The sequence below is a fragment of the Peromyscus leucopus genome, chromosome 2 (genome assembly GCF_004664715.2).
Source record: "Peromyscus leucopus breed LL Stock chromosome 2, UCI_PerLeu_2.1, whole genome shotgun sequence".
Lineage (NCBI taxonomy): Eukaryota > Metazoa > Chordata > Mammalia > Rodentia > Cricetidae > Peromyscus > Peromyscus leucopus.
In genome coordinates, this window is record NC_051064.1 from 104565670 (window position 1) to 104582854 (window position 17185).

The 17185-nt window shown below is 45.1% G+C and overlaps 1 protein-coding gene across 7 annotated transcripts in view; it reads left to right on the forward strand.

Annotated features, from left to right (window-relative positions):
- Dnajc6 (DnaJ heat shock protein family (Hsp40) member C6) overlaps positions 1 to 17185 on the forward strand; it is a 162691-nt gene that overhangs the window by 58861 nt on the left and 86645 nt on the right. The window contains exon 1 of one of the 7 annotated variants that reach the window (XM_028870232.2): positions 240 to 496. The exons of the other annotated variants lie outside the window; for them this stretch is intronic. Within the exon in view, the coding sequence (XP_028726065.1) occupies positions 310 to 496 (187 nt within the window). The 5' untranslated portion in view covers positions 240 to 309. Of the gene's footprint in view, positions 1 to 239; positions 497 to 17185 lie in introns of those variants that run through there. 7 annotated transcript variants of the gene reach the window in all.

The following is a 17185-nucleotide window of genomic DNA, read 5'->3' on the forward strand; positions in this document are numbered from 1 at the left end:
GTTTATTCCCTCCCCCTCTAGCCACTCCGGGAGCTGCCCGGCTGCTGCCCGGCTATACCTACACTTCCTCGGGCGCTGTCCAACCTACTACGGGTGGCCGGGCCGGCTACGCGCGCTGTGCCCGGGGCGGCGGCTGCGAGCCCTTCCCGGTGGCCGCTCCCTCCTTCCCCTCCTCTTCGCGTCATGTCGGGCACTTGATTATTATTGTTATTATTATTTTTTTTTGCATCCCTCTCTGTCCCGCCTTCCCCTCCCCCTTCCTTTCCCAGGTTGATTTCTTTTTCTTTCCCCTCTTCTCCGGGCTTGCCCATGAGCCTCCTCGGGAGCTACCGGAAAAAGACCAGCAGCGATGGTTATGAATCTTTGCAGCTGGTGGACAGTCACGGGGACTCGAGTGCGCGGGGCGCGGCGGCTGGCACGCAGAGGGTGACCGCGGGTGCGGCGCGCAGTCCCGCCCGGCAGCCTCCGCACCGCGCCAGCACCACGGACAGCTCAGGTAGCGGCCACCGTGGCGCAGTCCTCCAACCCGGCGGCGTGCGTCCCCGGCCCCGGCTGGGAGAGGCTGGGTTGTAGGCCACGGCATCTAATACCACGGGGTGTAACGTCTCTAATTTCTTTTAGTCCAGGGAGCTAAGAAACGTTAGATCCGTCTGGAGGCTCGGTGACATTAGCGAGCACCTCTTAATCTCCCTAGGCTGCTGAATACACTAGCTGGGGGCGGGGAGACGAGGGGAAGGGAGGGGAGGGGAGGGAGCTAGGTTGCTCCGCGAGGCAAGGCGGCTGCTTTCTCCGCCCAGCTGCAGGGCCGAGGTGAAGGAGAAGCGCCTGGCGCTTTAGCAGCTTGCAGACCACGTTTCTTCCAGTTGTTCCCCTGATGCTGCTGTTATTTACAATTATGTAAAGCTCTGCCACGTCTGAACGGTCTGCTAGGGTTAATGGTTCCTTTCTCCCACGGAAGGCTTTACCTGGGATCAAGAGCCCTGTTAAACAACACAGCTCTTATGCTTTACACAATGCAATTTGTTTGCTCGGTTTGTTGGCTTTGATCTTATTCTTCTGCATGCTAATCGCTCCTCAAGCTTCTCATACGGGGAGATGGAAATGCTTCCAAACTTTGTTGTCTGTGTTTGCAAGTCCATAAGATGTTTTAATGAGTTAGAGACCTCTTAGACACGGTGAGAGTTAGCGATTTGTGTATCAAAACAGTCATCCAGGAATCCCTGCTGGCCAAAGACTTGTGTAAGAGCTGTTTGTTTACTTTTTCTTTTTGCAGGATGGGAACCACAGGGGGCTGGTTCTACCTTTGTGACTGTAATACTGGTAACTGAGGACTGGTGGGAGTCAGGTTGGGATGAAACCAAGTTGGATTTTATTCCTTCACTTGACGGAGAATTGGTTGTGGATTTTAATTGTGTAATGTCTCTCCTTGGGCTGTCATTTCCTATTTCCCTCTTCCCCGAAAGTGACATGAAATACTGTTCACAGATGTTCAGATGTTCTGGACAGAAAGGGAGCGTACTAGTTAAGCCGTGGTTTAAATTGAAGAGGGTGTTGGTGGGGGGTTCTCTCAGACTAACATACAGCTGTTATTGTTCCTAGTGGACTGCTTGTTTTCTGGGGGTTGAGGAGTGATCCTGTGTTTGGCTATTTGAGCTGCACTTTTCTACATGGATGCTATTTGTATTTTGACTGGACATGGCCCTCCTTCAAATCAGCAGATTCATGTACTCAGACCCATAGTCATTTTGGGAAATAATTGAAATGGGCACATTTCCAAATGAGTGCAGAGAAGCCCCATATCAGGGACAGGAAAAATGAGTCCATGCATTTTCTATTTTTCCACAACAATCATTTTAAGAGTGGGAACTTGTTTTTTTTTTTTTTCTTTTTCTTTTTTTGGTTTTTCGAGACAGGGTTTCTCTGTGTAGCTTTGCGCCTTTCCTGGGACTCACTTGGTAGCCCAGGCTGGCCTCGAACTCACAGAGATCCGCCTGGCTCTGCCTCCCGAGTGCTGGGATTAAAGGCGTGCGCCACCACCGCCCGGCGGGGAACTTGTTTTTTAAAGTACATTACATTATAGGGAAAAACATATACTTTTTGTAGGAAATATATATATATATATATATATATTTCCTGGGTCCAGTGGTGTCCAGACACAAGATTAAACTTTATGGGAGAATTCAGTCAAGAACAGTTTTTTGAGCGTGGGTTGTTATTTGATAGGGACAGCCATTCTAACACAGAAGGCCTAGTTAGGTCCTGGACTTTTGAGGACTGGCTCCTCCCCACCCCCACTAAATCAGGTTTTTCAGTAGGTGGTGAGAACAATGAGCTGCCTTGTTAAACGGTGGAGGTGGAAGGAAGGTACAGTTATCTCTAAAGTGCTGTTGCCAGGAGTTGGTTCTTCAGCTTCATCAAGCTAGGGCTGTTTCAAGAGCACGTTCCTCCTTGCAGCCCCCTGCCACCCTGCCATGTCTGTCCCCTCCTGCATTTGCTTAGGGGAATGCTGGGGCTCGGCTGTAGCAGGCTGGTACAACCACGATGTGATGCACATGTTCAAATGAGAACATGGTTTAGAGGGATAATGTTCGGTTTGGATGAGGGATTAGATTCTGAGAACCGTATTTGTTTCCTAGTGCAACTGTATGTCTTGCTTAATTAGAGTCTTTCTTCTAAGAGGTTCGAAGTGAGGCCCGTGCTGTGTAAATATATCCATTTGTTAGGATATTTAATTAAACTCATAGATCATTTCTAATACGATAGTCATCTGCCCATTTATCCAGCTGGTTGTGTGTGATGTGGTGGACCCGGTAGGAGGTTTGTGGGGCTTTGTTCAAGTAGGAATGTTTTTGAACTGGAAAATATGTGGACATCGCTGTAGAAAATGCAAAGCTTGATCTCGATAGTGCCTTACACGTGTGTGACAATTTATGTAGAGCTCTTGGACACTTACCTTATTTCATTCTCTAGAAATAATAGAAATAATAAAGTAGCGGCCTGTGCCTGTGTGCCTGAGGTTGGGGGCTGGAGCCTCAGAACCATTGTTACTAGCTGGAAACTCTAGGTGTTAAGTCCATTCCTCACTTGCAAAAGGAGACATTCTTAACATTTTTTTTTTTTTTTTTTTTTTTTTTTTTTCGAGACAGTTTCTGTGAACTTGCGCTTCTGAGCCACTGTGTCAAAGATGCTGTCTGTCGATGTGGTTAAGCGTGGCACACGGTAATGAATTTAACTGAGGCTCAAGGCAATGTGAGGCTGAAGTTGCAAATTTCCCTTACTCTTTTGACTCTGTGCTCCCTGATTCCGGCGTGAGGGTGGTGATGATGATGATGATGATGATGATGATGATGATGATGATGTTAGAGACTTGTCTAGTGAAAAGGAGTTACCTAGGGACAGTCAGACTCTGGTCTTCTGTCTTTTTCTTGGAATTATTGCATCTATTTAAAATTTTGTGGTGTGTGTGTGTGTGTGTGTGTGTGTGTGTGTGTGTACGCGCGCGCAGAGGTCAGAAGACAGCTCTCAGGAGTCAGTTCTTTCCTTCTACCAGGTGGATCCCAGGGATCAAGCTCAGATCCTCAGACTTGGTAGCAAGCATCTTTACCTCCTGCCCCATCTTGCTGGCCCTGTTTAGTTTGGAGATAGGGTCTCAATATATATAGCCCTGGCTGGCCTAGAATTCACTATGTAGACTAGGCTGGCCTTGGACTTGCAGTAATCCTCTGCCCTCAGTCTCAGTGCTGAACTTCTAGGTGTGTGCTACCTCACCTGCTTGTCTTCTGTGCTCATGGACTGAGTTTTCCTCCATTGGAACAGAGTGACATTCTGTGGAGACACTATGTCAATTGATTGTTGAAATCAAACAATCTTATCAAAGCAGACTCCCCATCTGTTTTTAAAGGAAAGAAGGACAGCTGTTCCAAGGACAGTAATAACTTTCTAACATAACAGTTTCTGGAGTGTTGAATCCAGAGCAGTTTCCTAGCCAGATGTATCTCATAGAGCGCTCTGCTTTGGCTGGTGGTGATGGTGGTGGGGTGGGTTCACTTCATTCAGATTATTGTCTAGAGAGGGCTGTCATTCAAATGTCATCCTGTCACACCCATCCCAGGAACTGGAGCTATCCCAGTACACTGCTTGAGAAACTTCGTATTTCTCTTGTGTATATTCTGCCTTCCGGGAAAGGTAGAACTCATAAAGCACACAAAAGTCAAACTCCTTAGCCTGAGCCAATTAGGGCTAACTTGCCAAATTTGTCCTGACAGGCCAGAGAAGAGGTCCACTTAAAATCTGGGGTATATTAATGAAATTGTAAAGAATAAGGATGAGGAAATTTTATGACTTGAACATGAAATGTCTCTTACAGACTCATGTGTTTGACACTTGGTACTATTGGTGGTGGTGTGTGTGTGTGTGTGTGTGTGTGTGTGTGTGTGTGGCAACTTCAGGAGGAGCAGCCTGTGTGGAGGAAGTGCGTTACAGACGTTCCTTTCTTGTTTCTGCCTTTGGTAGACTCACCTGGACCAGCCTTCTCTCTTCCTCTCTCTCGGCTTCCTGGTTGCTGTGTGTGTAAGGCTACTCCACCACATCCTCTCTGCCATGGTAGACTGAAACTTGGGATCATGAGCCCAAATACACCTTTTGTCCTTTTAAATAGTTTATATCAGGCATTTTGTCACAGTGACACACAGTGACTAACACAGGATGAATGCTAGAATGCTTTTTTAATTGAGCATGAGAATCTGTTTGGAAATAATCACCTTTGGCAAATACAATGTTAAGAGTGTTTAAATGTAGTATTCACATTTTGAACTGTGTTTAGTGTCATGAAATATATATTTGGGTAACTTTATGCTTCATAGAAATAATGTACATGTAACAACCCTTTCCTATCAAATTCCATATAGGGACTTTATAGTTTGGAGGCAAATTTCATCTCTGTAACTTATTTAATTTGTGGCTAAATATGCATTAGTTATGGAGGTAGGTCATGAGCAAACTATGTTCAAATTTCCAATGCTGAGGATTGCCAGACCTCTTGGACTTGGAAGGAGGATCCTAGGAACTAAACTTTGGATGTGAGGGCAATCTGGCTATAGCATCTTTCACCCAGTTGATCACTATGGTTGATTGGTCTGATCTGACTGACTAGATGGGTGTCCACATCCTCCTTCACCTCCCCCATGTACATCCTTCTCCAAGTGACATGCTCAGTCAAAGAGGATGACTTTCCCTGATAGCGAAGGGCCTGCCTTTGGCAGGGTCCAGTACGTATAAGCAGCTGCATGCTTCTGGTGGAACCCTCAAACAGGCCTTCAAGGAGATAGACTTTCCGAGCACAGCCCTGGAGCCCCATGGAAAACACTCTGCCTTCAGAGGCAGTGTCTTCGGACTGCTTTTGTTCACAGAGTCCTTTCTGTGCTGGGGGCAAAAGTAACCTTTCCCTTTTTTAGATACAAAACACATTCAGTCTTTCTTTAACATGGTGACTTTGGACAGTTTGCAAGTAGACTTCTCTTGGTCTGGTCTCTTTTCTGGGCCAAACTATCTTCTTCACCTTTTTTAAAATTTTCCATTTGATTCATATTATTATTTCTAAGATTGGAGAATAATTCATAGTTTTGATTTTTCCATAACAGAATTTTTCATCGATTTTTATAGTAAAAGGTTCTGGAACTCTTGGTTAAAAAAGAATTAAAGATTACAGAAAGGAGCAAAATAAAAAAAATGGCAAGTAACCTTTCATCTCTGGTGCCTTAGGCTCTTACCTCAGAGATAACCCTACTGAATGTTTCTGGGGGTCCAGCAAGATAGGTCAGTGGTTAAGAGTTCTTGCCACACAAGCCCAATGAGCTGGGTTTAATTCCCAGGACTCATGTAAAAGGCCAGATTTGGTAGCACACATCTATGATCATAACACTCTTTCATGGAGATGGGAGGCAGGCCAAGTGTACGCAATATGTCAGAAACAAAGTGGAAAAAGAGACTCAATTCCTCAAGGTTGTTCTGTGACTGCTACATACATGCTATGGCACACACATTCCTATACACACACACACACACACACACACACTAAAAATTAAAATTACAAGTTTCTGAAGGGGACATTCAACATATAATGTATGTTTGCATAAAATATATAATATACACACATTTATTTAAATTACATTACATTAAAATTGTAATAAGTGCAAATTCAAATTTTATTCCCATTATAATGTTTAATAATAAAATGGATATGATCTGAGCATCATGCTAAATATACTGTACCTGTGGTATTTTCTTAACCTTCAGAAAAATTATGTAAGGAAGAAATGACAACAAATGCCACCAAGAATGTGGAGAAAGAGGAACCCCATAACTACCTGGTAGGAATGTAAACTGGTGTAGTTACTGTGGAGGTTCCTCAAAAACCTAAGGGCAAAACAGCCAAGTGACCCAGATATATCACTCCTGAGTATAGAACTGAAGGACTATAAGTCAATTTGCCACAGAGATGTTTGCACAGTCATGTTATTGCTGCACTAGTCTTGAGTGCATATAACAGAATGGATGCATGTACTCATGTGTACATGTGTGCATTTTTATGTTTCGGTCAGAGTACAACCTTGGATGTCATTCCTCAGATGTCTTCCACCTTTTGCAGCAAGATCTCTCACTGCCCTTGGTCTTGACTGGGCTCCAGGGACTATCTGGGGGCGCAGTGAGGGAACTAGCAAGACAGGGGAAGGAGTCGTGGGGCAGGGCAGTGGAGAGGGGATTAAGAACAAAATAGAATATGTAGGTATAAAATGTCCCAGTGAGGTCCATTTCTCTGTATGTTGACCAAACAACTAATCAAAACTTAGTCAAGTTCCAGGCCAGTGGGTGACTTGACCTGTCTCTGCTACCCACCTTGCCATTGCAGGGCCACCTCTGCCCAGCTTTTTTTAAATGGGTTTTGGGGATTTGAATTGAAGTCTTTATGTTTGTGAAGCAAGTATTTACCAACCATATCCATAAACGGATGGATTAAAAACTGTGATATCTATCTATCTATCTATCTATCTATCTATCTATCTATCTATCTATCTTCATCTATCTATCTATCTATCTATCTATCTATCTTCTATCCATCTATCTATCAAATATATGCAAAATGTAATATTATTTAGTTGTAAGGAACAATAAAGTTTGTTGTTAATTTTTACAGGGAGATTTTATTACAGTTTAATGGATGAAATGGAAGATCATTTTGTTAAGCAAAAAAAAAAAAAGTCAGGTTCGGGCAAATATTGCATGTTTTCTTCTATACATGTAGGACATGAAAGGAAAAGGTAGACTATGATGGGAAAGAAAGGTGTTTAAAGGAATGGGCGATGGGGCAATAAGAGAGAACAATGGCTTGTCTATCTATGAAGCCAGACGAGGGAGTACGTGGGGCAGGCTTAAGGAAATCAGCAAGATGGGGAGAGAGGCTGGGGGCAGGGCAATGGAGGGGGGATGAGAACAAAGTATGACATGTATGTATGAAAATGTCACAGTGGAAGCCATTTCTTTGTATGCTCACAAAATAGCTAAGTGAAAACCATGCAGCCTGAAAAAAAAAATGCTTCCAGGGGAGTGCAGTCATCACCTCCTGCCTGCGTTTGAAGTAACTGAGGTGCAGAGGGGTTCAGCCGGCTGTCTCTGGTTCCACAGGCTTCACTTACTCTTTTAGGGGGCAGGACACTGTGGAGACATGCCCTTCAAATTGCAAAGGGAGACTTGCGGTGAAATCTCTTTGTCTGCTGCTTTCTCCGAGGCAAGGTGGAATGAGAGTGATTGAAGGAACCGGGATGAATGTAGTTGTTTTCCTTTTCGAATCTGCTCCAGCATGACAGCTGTGTCATCCTTATTTACATATAACATAAAGAATTTTTAAAATGCAGGAGCGAGGGAGCCAGAGCCGGAGCAGCGTGGAATAAGGCTGATTAAGCTTTGAGATGGCACTTTGGGGATAATGTAATTGGTGCAAGTTTCTAAAATTTATGGAATAATATCTTGCCAAGGAAAACGGCTCCCTAGTGCTCTCGGGATGAAGGCCAGAATCTTCTGTACTGGACACCAGCAGCCCAGTGTGGGGCCTCGGAACACCAGCCCAGCGGTGCTGCTCTTGTCCCAGACCAGAGGACGCCTCCCTCCTCTTCTGAGCTTTTGCAAACATTTGGCCCCTCAGCTCTGAGCATCTAATTCCAGAGCCATCTGGATGCTCCTTTCTGGCATCCCTCCTCCTCTTTGGATGCTCTTTGTCCTGTGGCAGCCTGGTGTGGTCATGATCCCCGCTCCTCATCAGCCTGGCTCTCATTGTTCTGACCTGTGGTACACTGCCTGGCATGTCTCCTGTTGGGCTGGAGATACAGTTCAGAGAGAGGCTTAGTCTTAGTCACCTTTGTGTTCTTTTCGCTGCTTGGCATTTATTAGCAGCCCAACCAATACTTGTTGAATAAAAGAAAGCATGAACAGATTCTGAATTTTTAAAAAGGGCATTTATAATGGAAAGTGCCCGGCCAAACCTAAAAATAAGTAGATGGCTAGATTTGATCAGAAATGAGGGCAGGCTTAAATGAAATTGTGGTAGAATGCTCAATCAATTCAATAATGAACATTTTTTATGTGCAAGAGTTCCAGAGAGGAAAGATGGTTAAGATGCACCCAGACTCCCAAGAGCTTCTTAATGCAGAAATGTAAGTAAATAGTTTATCTGAAGACTGCATTCTTGACCCCCATCCCCAAAAGCAGCCTATTGTTTGACTTACTCTAAAGTCAAACTTTTTTGTGGGGGGGGGGGGGTTTCAATAGATAGGGTTTTTCTGTAGCTTTGGAGCCTGTCCTGGAACTCACTCTGTAGACCAGGCTGGCCCTGAACTCACAGAGATCCGCCTGCCTCTGCCTCCTGAGTGCTGGGATTAAAGGCATGCGCCACCACCACCAGCTCACTTTCTTTCTTAACCAGAGATGACTTTATCCACAGATCTGAATATTTCTTAGTCATTTGCACAGACTTGAAGTCTTGGCAGTTTTCAGGTTTCCTTTTAGAAGTTCTGCATATTACCCTTAAAGTTCTGCATATCACTGTTGAAACTGCATATCACTGTTGAAGTTCTGCATATCACCATTGGCCATCTGAAGCAAGACACAACGTACTGTTTTACAGTCTGCATCACTCTCTACAGTTGCTTTTTCTTCCTTCCTTCCTTCCTTCCTTCCTTCCTTCCTTCCTTCCTTCCTTCCTTCCTTCCTTCCTTCCTTCGAAGTAAATAAAAGAATCCCAGAGATAAGACCATGTGTTTCCTTTCTGCGAGATTTTTAAGTTAGAGGGAAACTAAATGCGCATTATTTTGTATGAAACCACTCTTCCCAAGACTTCCCTGGAGAATTTGATGGAGAAACTCAGTCTCTGAGGAGTACGAACTTCATGGTCCAAGGAATTAGGAAATTTCATAACTTGTGCCAAGGGATCTGGCATATTCTCCTGCCTCTCATTGCTCTATATCACAGGCCATAATCTAGATCTAAAATATCTTATTTCAATAATTCATCCAGATACAATTTTAAAAGGCATTAGAGATAGAAACTAAATGAAAATTCAACTGTATGGAGCATTAACAATACGAAGGCCACTGCCAGGGACATAATCAGACTACTTATTGCCGGAGTGGGGTTCGAGTTGCATATGTAGGAAATGACTGTTGGTGCTTCGCAGGCACCGCACCTGGGAGCTGACAGGAGAGCTTGGTGTACATGACGCTCCCTCCTGACCTTAGACGATTCTGCTGGGAAAGAAGTGCACGTTAGAATTGGGAGGTGAATGTGTGGTGTAATCGCAGACTTGCCTGAGAAATGCAAAAGAAAGATTCACTGTTTAATAGGAGGGCTAGCCAGAGCCACAGTCGAAGGTGACAGCTGGAGCAGACATCAATAGGTGAAGAAGGAAAGGAAGACTGCTAGACCAGAAGCGACCATGTTTCCTGCTGCCAGGCCAGCTGGAATGGCAGTCTTCCCTGAGCCCTCCCCATCAATCTGGTCATCAGCCTCTACTCTCCTGTGCTGTGGCTCTAGGTCCTGCCTCCTTTTGCTAGGCCAGCTGGCACTGCCCTCTGGCTTGGGTGTCCAGCTCCTTAGGTTATCATCTAAACTGCCACTCGACTGTTCTCGAAGGGTATGCTGGCTCCCAGTGCACCTCTGCTCACCCTGCTCACCAAATGAGAATCCCTGGGCCTAGGGCTGATAGGTGGAGATGCCAGAATTGAGTTTTGTGGCACTGGCGAAGCCGGGGAGATGCAGGCTGGCTGACCGCCCCTCATTCGTTCTCACTGGGTGAGCATCTGACTCTGCTTCCTGCTTGGTGATGAGTCCCAGCAAGAAAGGCCAGACACCAGAGAACCATGGGAGATGGTTGTGGAGAGTAAGGATTCTGGGTCTCCGTGGAAATGGATCCTGACCTTAGAGATGGTCAAGGAATGCCTGTACCAACCAGTGTTTGGCTACTAGAGCTTCGTGGCAAAATCTTAGTCAGGCAGCTGTTTTTATTTCTCTTTCCTCTTTCCTCGGAGTTCTTCTCTGTCTCTCCACATTCTGCAGTCATTCCCTCTCTTTTTCTCCTGTGTCCTCACTTCTCTTCTGCTTCCTTCTCTCCTCCCTTCTGTGTCCCCTCCCTTCCTCCCAGTGAGTGAGTCAGTGTGTTTGGGAGACAGTGCACAGGATGGTAGATGGATGACTGCAGTCTTGGTGTGTGTGTGTGTGTGTGTGTGTGTGTGTGTGTGTGTGTGACTTAGCCCCCAGCCTGCTGCTTGGGGCCCGATGTGTGTGAACACAAGCATCACTTTCCAATTTGGGTAATTGCATCTAACCTCCCTACAGTTTCAGTTGCTTCAATTAGCGAAGTGTTCCACACTACGACCTGGGGAAGAACAGTTTCCTGGGTGTCCCAGAGGCTGCTGTGTTCAGACAGAGGAAGGGGAAAAATGTACTTTCTCATTCCAAGAAAGGCGTGCAAGATTATAGCTCCCTGTTTTTCCTTCCTTTCCTTACTTCATCTTTGCAAGGAAATAAACCTTTATCTTTCCTTTCCTCACGGCTGAGGCCTGGGTTTTCTGTATTTGCAAGTCTCTCTCTCTCTCTCTCTCTCTCTCTCTCTCTCTCTCTCTCTCTCTCTCTCTTGGTTTTTCGAGACAGGGTTTCTCTATGTAGTTTTAATGCCTGTCCTAGAGCTCACTCTGTAGCCCAGGCTGGCCTTGAACTCACAGAGATCCACCTGGCTCTGCCTCCTGTGTGCTGGAATTAAAGGCGTGCGCTGCTGCCGCCGCCCCCTGGCTGTGGATGGTGTGTGTGTGTGTGTGTGTGTGTGTGTGTGTGTTTGTTTGTTTGTGGTGTATACACAAGGTGGGACACACCAGTGTGTTAATGAGTCAGAAACTCCAAATTTAGGTTCTGACTTTGTCTTTTACATGCAGTCACCTTGGACAATTCGTTCAACCGAGGACCCTCATACTGTCCCCGTGTTTCACTGCCGAGGTAAATGTGGGCATGCTCGTGAGCTCACTTTACAGCCAGAACTTCCTCATTTGCTCATCCCTAGGCATCTCTTGGCTTCCCATTTGCCATGGAGAGGATGCGGAAGAGGTGGAGACAGATACGACCCTGGCTTCATGGGTTTCCCGGGGGTTGGATAAGTGGCCACGTGGTGTGCTCAGGAGGAACTCAGGTTTGGGAGGAGGGAAGGCCTGTTTCACTGAGCTGGGTCAGGCAGGCCCATTCCGAGGAGACAAATAAGCTTTGGATTAGCTGATAAAGAGGCAGGAAGGAAAAGCAATAGCAGGCAGAGGGGATTCAGTGGCTACCCTGTGCTTCATATGTGCAATTGGAGAGATGGCATTGTTGGGCAGATTCATGACTGTGAGTATTATAATGGGCTTGCCCAAGCTAAGATGGTCACGAGGTGACGCCATTTTTTGGGGGGGGGACTACTGTTGTAGATTTGGCTTGCTGCTACCCAGAGCTGCAGTGTGTGGCTCATGCCTGTACTACAGACAGTGCTTGATCTGGAGGACGGCACAGCTTTCAGGAAGGAACATGTGGCAGAATAGCTCGCACTTGGTGAGCCAGGGGGAGATGCCAACAAATGAGGCCCTGGGTGTGTTGACCGACTGGTTAAAAAACGTCTGGTTTTACAGGTAGCTGGTAACTTACACAAATTCACATTAGAAGTCAGACATAATTAATTATGTAGCCCAGGCTAGCTTTATGATCCTTCTGCCTCAGGCCTCTGAATGCTGGGATCAGAGGCAGGTGCTGTAATACCTGCCTTTAGGGTTCGAATTGTTTAGCTTACGTATTGTGGCATCTTCCTATATGAATGTCATTATCCTTTGCCTTCATTCTAGCTCCATCCATCGCTCTCCCTGGTGCACAGATACAAACTTTAGGGCTGACTTGTTTTAGGGCGGTTTTGTATTTATTCGAAAATCAAGTGGACGACAGGGAGCTGCCCCCCCCCCACCGTCCCTTTCCCCACTCTGTGTGTAGTCACCCCGTTAGCAGCGCCCCCGCCACCATCAGCACGAGCTTTGTGTCCTGTCGTGCTGAGCTCTGACTGTGGGGAAGTGGAGTGAGTGGTGTGAATGTAATGGAAGAGGAAGGAGCCCAGGTCCGGAGACATAATGAGCTGTGACAGAGGTCTGCCAAGGAGAGTCAAGATCCCGGGCCCCCTGTGGCGAGGAGGTATCAGCCAGAGGAATAGGAAATTGGGGTTTAACTGCCAGGGAAATTGGTAGGCTGTCCAGAAAGTATAGCTGAATATTCACTGTATTTCCTCGTCTTAAAATGGAGCCACCGAAGGCCCCAGGCAGGATGGGAGCCTGGCTTTGTCTCTGAATGTGCCAGGAGAGTGCTGCCTCCATTGTGCCTGTCACAGGCGCACAGAGGCTGGGGACTTCACACACTGTCTTGTTTTGTGAGCCGTTGTAACAGACATGCGCTCTGTTTCACGTCTGGCTTTGTTTTCACACTGTATGCTGTTGCACGGGAACTGAGCCTCTTGGCACATACCCCCCCTCCCCCCATGGCCCCACCAGCCTGGTCTAGTTTATAATATGACACATGCATGTTCATGAAAAGGAAATTTAAAACAATCCAGAAAATTATGTGAAGGTGAAAATAAAAACCTAATTTCTTTCTCCCCAGCCCTAGTCCCATTGTTACTGGTTTCTGTATTCACTTAGAAAAATTTCCATGCATTTACAAAAGTGTGCAAGCCCACAAACACATGCAGATTCCCTTATGCCCATGTATATGTATAAGCCCATTCACTCGTGTGTGTCCTGGAATCCATATGTGTTGCTATAAAAGTTCATGTTTTACTTAGCATGATGTTGTGGGAAACTTTCCACATTAGGTTCTAAGGTTTCTCTAGTGACTCCTCTGATCTCTATGGGTAGGAAGCAAGTATCTTTGGACAGAAATACTTAAAAATGTTTTTAATTTACACACAATGATCATATATATTTATGGAGTGTAGTGTGGCATTTGAATACACACGTACAATTGATAATGGGATCCGTGGCACTGGCATGTCATGTTCCTCTGTATACTGTACCTGTGGCAATTCCTATTCTTCTTCTTCTTCTTCTTCTTCTTCTTCTTCTTCTTCTTCTTCTTCTTCTTCTTCTTCTTCTTCTTCTTCTTCTTCTTCTTCTTCTTCTTCTTCGGCTTCTCGAGAGACAAGGTTTCTCTGTGTAGCTTTTAGAGCTTGTCCTGGAACTCACCAGAGTTGTAGACCAGGCTGGCCTTGAACTCACAGAGATTCACCTGCCTCTGACTCCCAAGCCCTTGGATTAAAGGCATGCACCACTACTGCCCAGTTGCCTGTGGCAATTCTTGACACTGGGATTGCAAACCGGAAGAACACAGGCTGGCACACCGATAGGCTTGCTGGATTGCTGAGAACCTGGTACCAACTCTAACGAGGATGCTTGCCTTCCCATTTCCCTGTCAGAGTTGAGTGTTACCAAACTCGTTAATCTTTGCTAGTCTGTGATGAGTGATGATGATTAGCTCCAAACTGTCATTAGATGTTGGTATTTCCAGGAATTATTTTTGTTGTTCACGATTGTGTTAGTAAGTCACCCACGAGTGAGTAGATGTATGTACATGTGTGACATGAGGGAATTTGCATACATTTGTGTGGATTCTCACAAGTTTGTGTAGTCATGGAAGGTAGCTTGGAAAATGCAAGCAAGCACAGTTGTGCTTTCCCTGATGACAGTGGTTGGCATTTGTTCTGTCCTTTGGGGGACTAATTTTTACATTTGAGCCTCTGCTTCCCACTCTGTAAAGGAGATAATACCGTTCTTTAGATTGTCAGGAAGCCCAGGTGAAAAGGGACCCAGTGAATTCCATGCCCTGTGCAGGACACTGGTAAATGCTAACTGATCAAGAGGAGGAAGTGAGCTTCATCAGGGTGAAGAATATTTGCTCTCCTGAGGGTTTCCAGGGCTGTTTTACTCTCAAGGACATGAGTCTTTCCTTTGTTATTTGTAAGCTTTGGGGCACTTTACAACACCTTGGGTTACTCTAAGTTCGCAGAATACTTACCCTTGGCTGAAGAAGTCAATAGGTAGCTGGGGTAGACTTAGGCAATTAACCAATAGTAATGCTTGCTATGTCATGGGGTGTGAAGCATAGCCTGGTTCAGGGAAAAATTTGAAAGTAGAAGGCAGAAACTTTCAAGAAGAAAGGGAAATTAGCCAGGGGTGTGGTGGTGCACACCTTTGATCCCAGCATTTGAGAGGCAGAGGCAGGCAGATCTCTGAGTTTGAGGCCAGCCTGGTCTACAGAGTGAGTTCCAGGACAGCCAGAGCTGTTACACAGAGAAACCCTGTCTCAAACTCCTGCCCACCCCCCCCCCCCAAAAAAAAAAGAAAGAAAAGAAAAGGGAAATTAGCATCTACTTTAATTTTTACTGGGCATTATTCACCCTTCTCTTTTATTGCTAGGTACATATGTGTAACCTAGCATGTGAGTAACCTATGAATATACATTTAAACCAGCTTGGATTATATACTAAGACTATGTGCTTTTCAAGAAGGGGCTGTTTTTGCTCCCTCTTCCTGGGACATTTGGAAATAGCTGTATTACAGTAGTGGGGACCAGTTGTAACTGGCACCTGCTAGGTTAGAGACTAGGGTTTGCTAAACACTCTCAGTAACTGATGCAGCTCCTCATAGAAGACAATCTGGAGACCCCCCAAAGAGGAAAGGAGTGATTATGAATTGAAGGTAAGGACCCTGGAGAATGGTCTGCCCTTGGATGTATCAAGTTGATGGTGCCATCCAAAAAGAACTTCTTTGAGGCTTCAAGATGGGCTATTGCTTTGTAGAGAGCTGGTATAGAAAAGATTTAAGTCCATTTGACTTGGGCTATCTCTTTGAGGCAGCTGTGATTCTGTAGCTTCAAGCTCATGGCTTTTATGGGATCCAGGATCGACTTCTCTGTTCCATTCACAAATTCATTCATTTAGCAAACGCTAAGTGTAAAAGCCTAAATACTATGAAGTGATAAAACAAAGCAAAACAACAACAAAACCAAAACCAAAAACAAAAAAAAACCAAGCTGTCTGCCCTGAGGGAGCTTAGGAGTTCATACATGGATCTGTGTTCTCTGGAGTCAAGTCCTTTTTTGTTTGTTTGTTCAGAGCTGAGGGTAGGATGTAGCCCCTTCTTCATGCTGGGCAAGGGCTCACCACTGAGCCAGACCCTGAGGTCTAGTTGCTCTTATAATAAATGTAGCATATATATATATATATATATACACACACACATATATATACATATATATACATACACATATATATGAAATCTGAGATTATATATATTTGTTACATTTATCATATATATATATATATATATATATATATATATATATATATATATATCATGCTCTTGCTGCTCTGAGTTCTTATGTTTTTTCTAGGGTTTTCAAATTTGGTTGGTAGCTAATAGATTCTTTTTCTCAGTAAACTCCTTTCTGCTGTGGGATGTTCTGTATGTCAAATGTGTTGCTCTGATTGGTTAATAAATAAAACACTGATTGGCCAGTAGCCAGGCAGGAGGAAGTATAGGCAGGACAAGAAGAAGAAGAATTCTGGGAAGTGGAAGGCTGAGTCAGAGAGACACTGCCAGCCGCCGCCAGGACAAGCAGCATGTGAAGTTGCCGGTAAGCCATGAGCCATGTGGCAAGGTATAGAGTAATAGAAATGGGTTGATTTAAGATATAAGAACAGTTAGCAAGAAGCCTGTCATGGCCATACAGTTTGTAAGCAATATAAGTTTCTGTGTTTACTCAGTTGGGTCTGAGTGGCTGTGGGACTGGAGGGTGAGAGATTTGTCCTGACTGTGGGCCAGGCAGGAAAACTCTAGCTATACTTTCCCAGCCTGTGCATGTATAAAGTATATGAAAACAGAGAGACTCTGGTTAATGTAAAGGTGTGAGGCTAGATACTGCTTTTAGAGGACTGGCCTCTTCTTTCCTCAATAGTATTTAGTGTATGACTGTAAAATTCCAGGGCTGTGTTGGATCCAGTTTGACTGCCACACTTTTAACCCACTCCCTTTGAAGCCAGGCCCTGTGCAGGAGAAAGGGAAGGTGGAAGGTGGCGTCTAAGGTCAGTGTGGCTGGGTAGGACTTGTTTTTCTTAAGCCATCATGGACTATGTATTGAGTCCCCATCTCCATTTATGTTTTTCCTTTCATCCTTGTTTCTACAAGAGCTAGGTCATGTAAGGTAGTGGATTTGCTTTGAGTGGATTAGAGTAAGGAGCTGAGGCCTACAGGCAATGGCAAGTCCAAGAATAGCTAGTGAGCACTTGTCAAGCACAGGTACCATGCTCTCGGGGGGAACTTGATGGGGTCAGTCGAAATACTGAGTGAGAATATGTCTGATAAAGTTGCAAAGAATATTTTAAGAGGAAGGGATAGGATGGTAAGACAGAAGAAAAAAAATCAGCCATAGAGTCTTTTCAATGTCTTAGTAAGTCATCTTTGGGTGCAAGTACACGTATTTGAATTGTCTTAATTCTAAACCAAAGGAGGGGAGTTGGGATGAAATCCCAGAGGCAGAGAGAACATGGAGTCTGCCCTCAGGTGGACCTGACGCCAGTGCTGAGGGC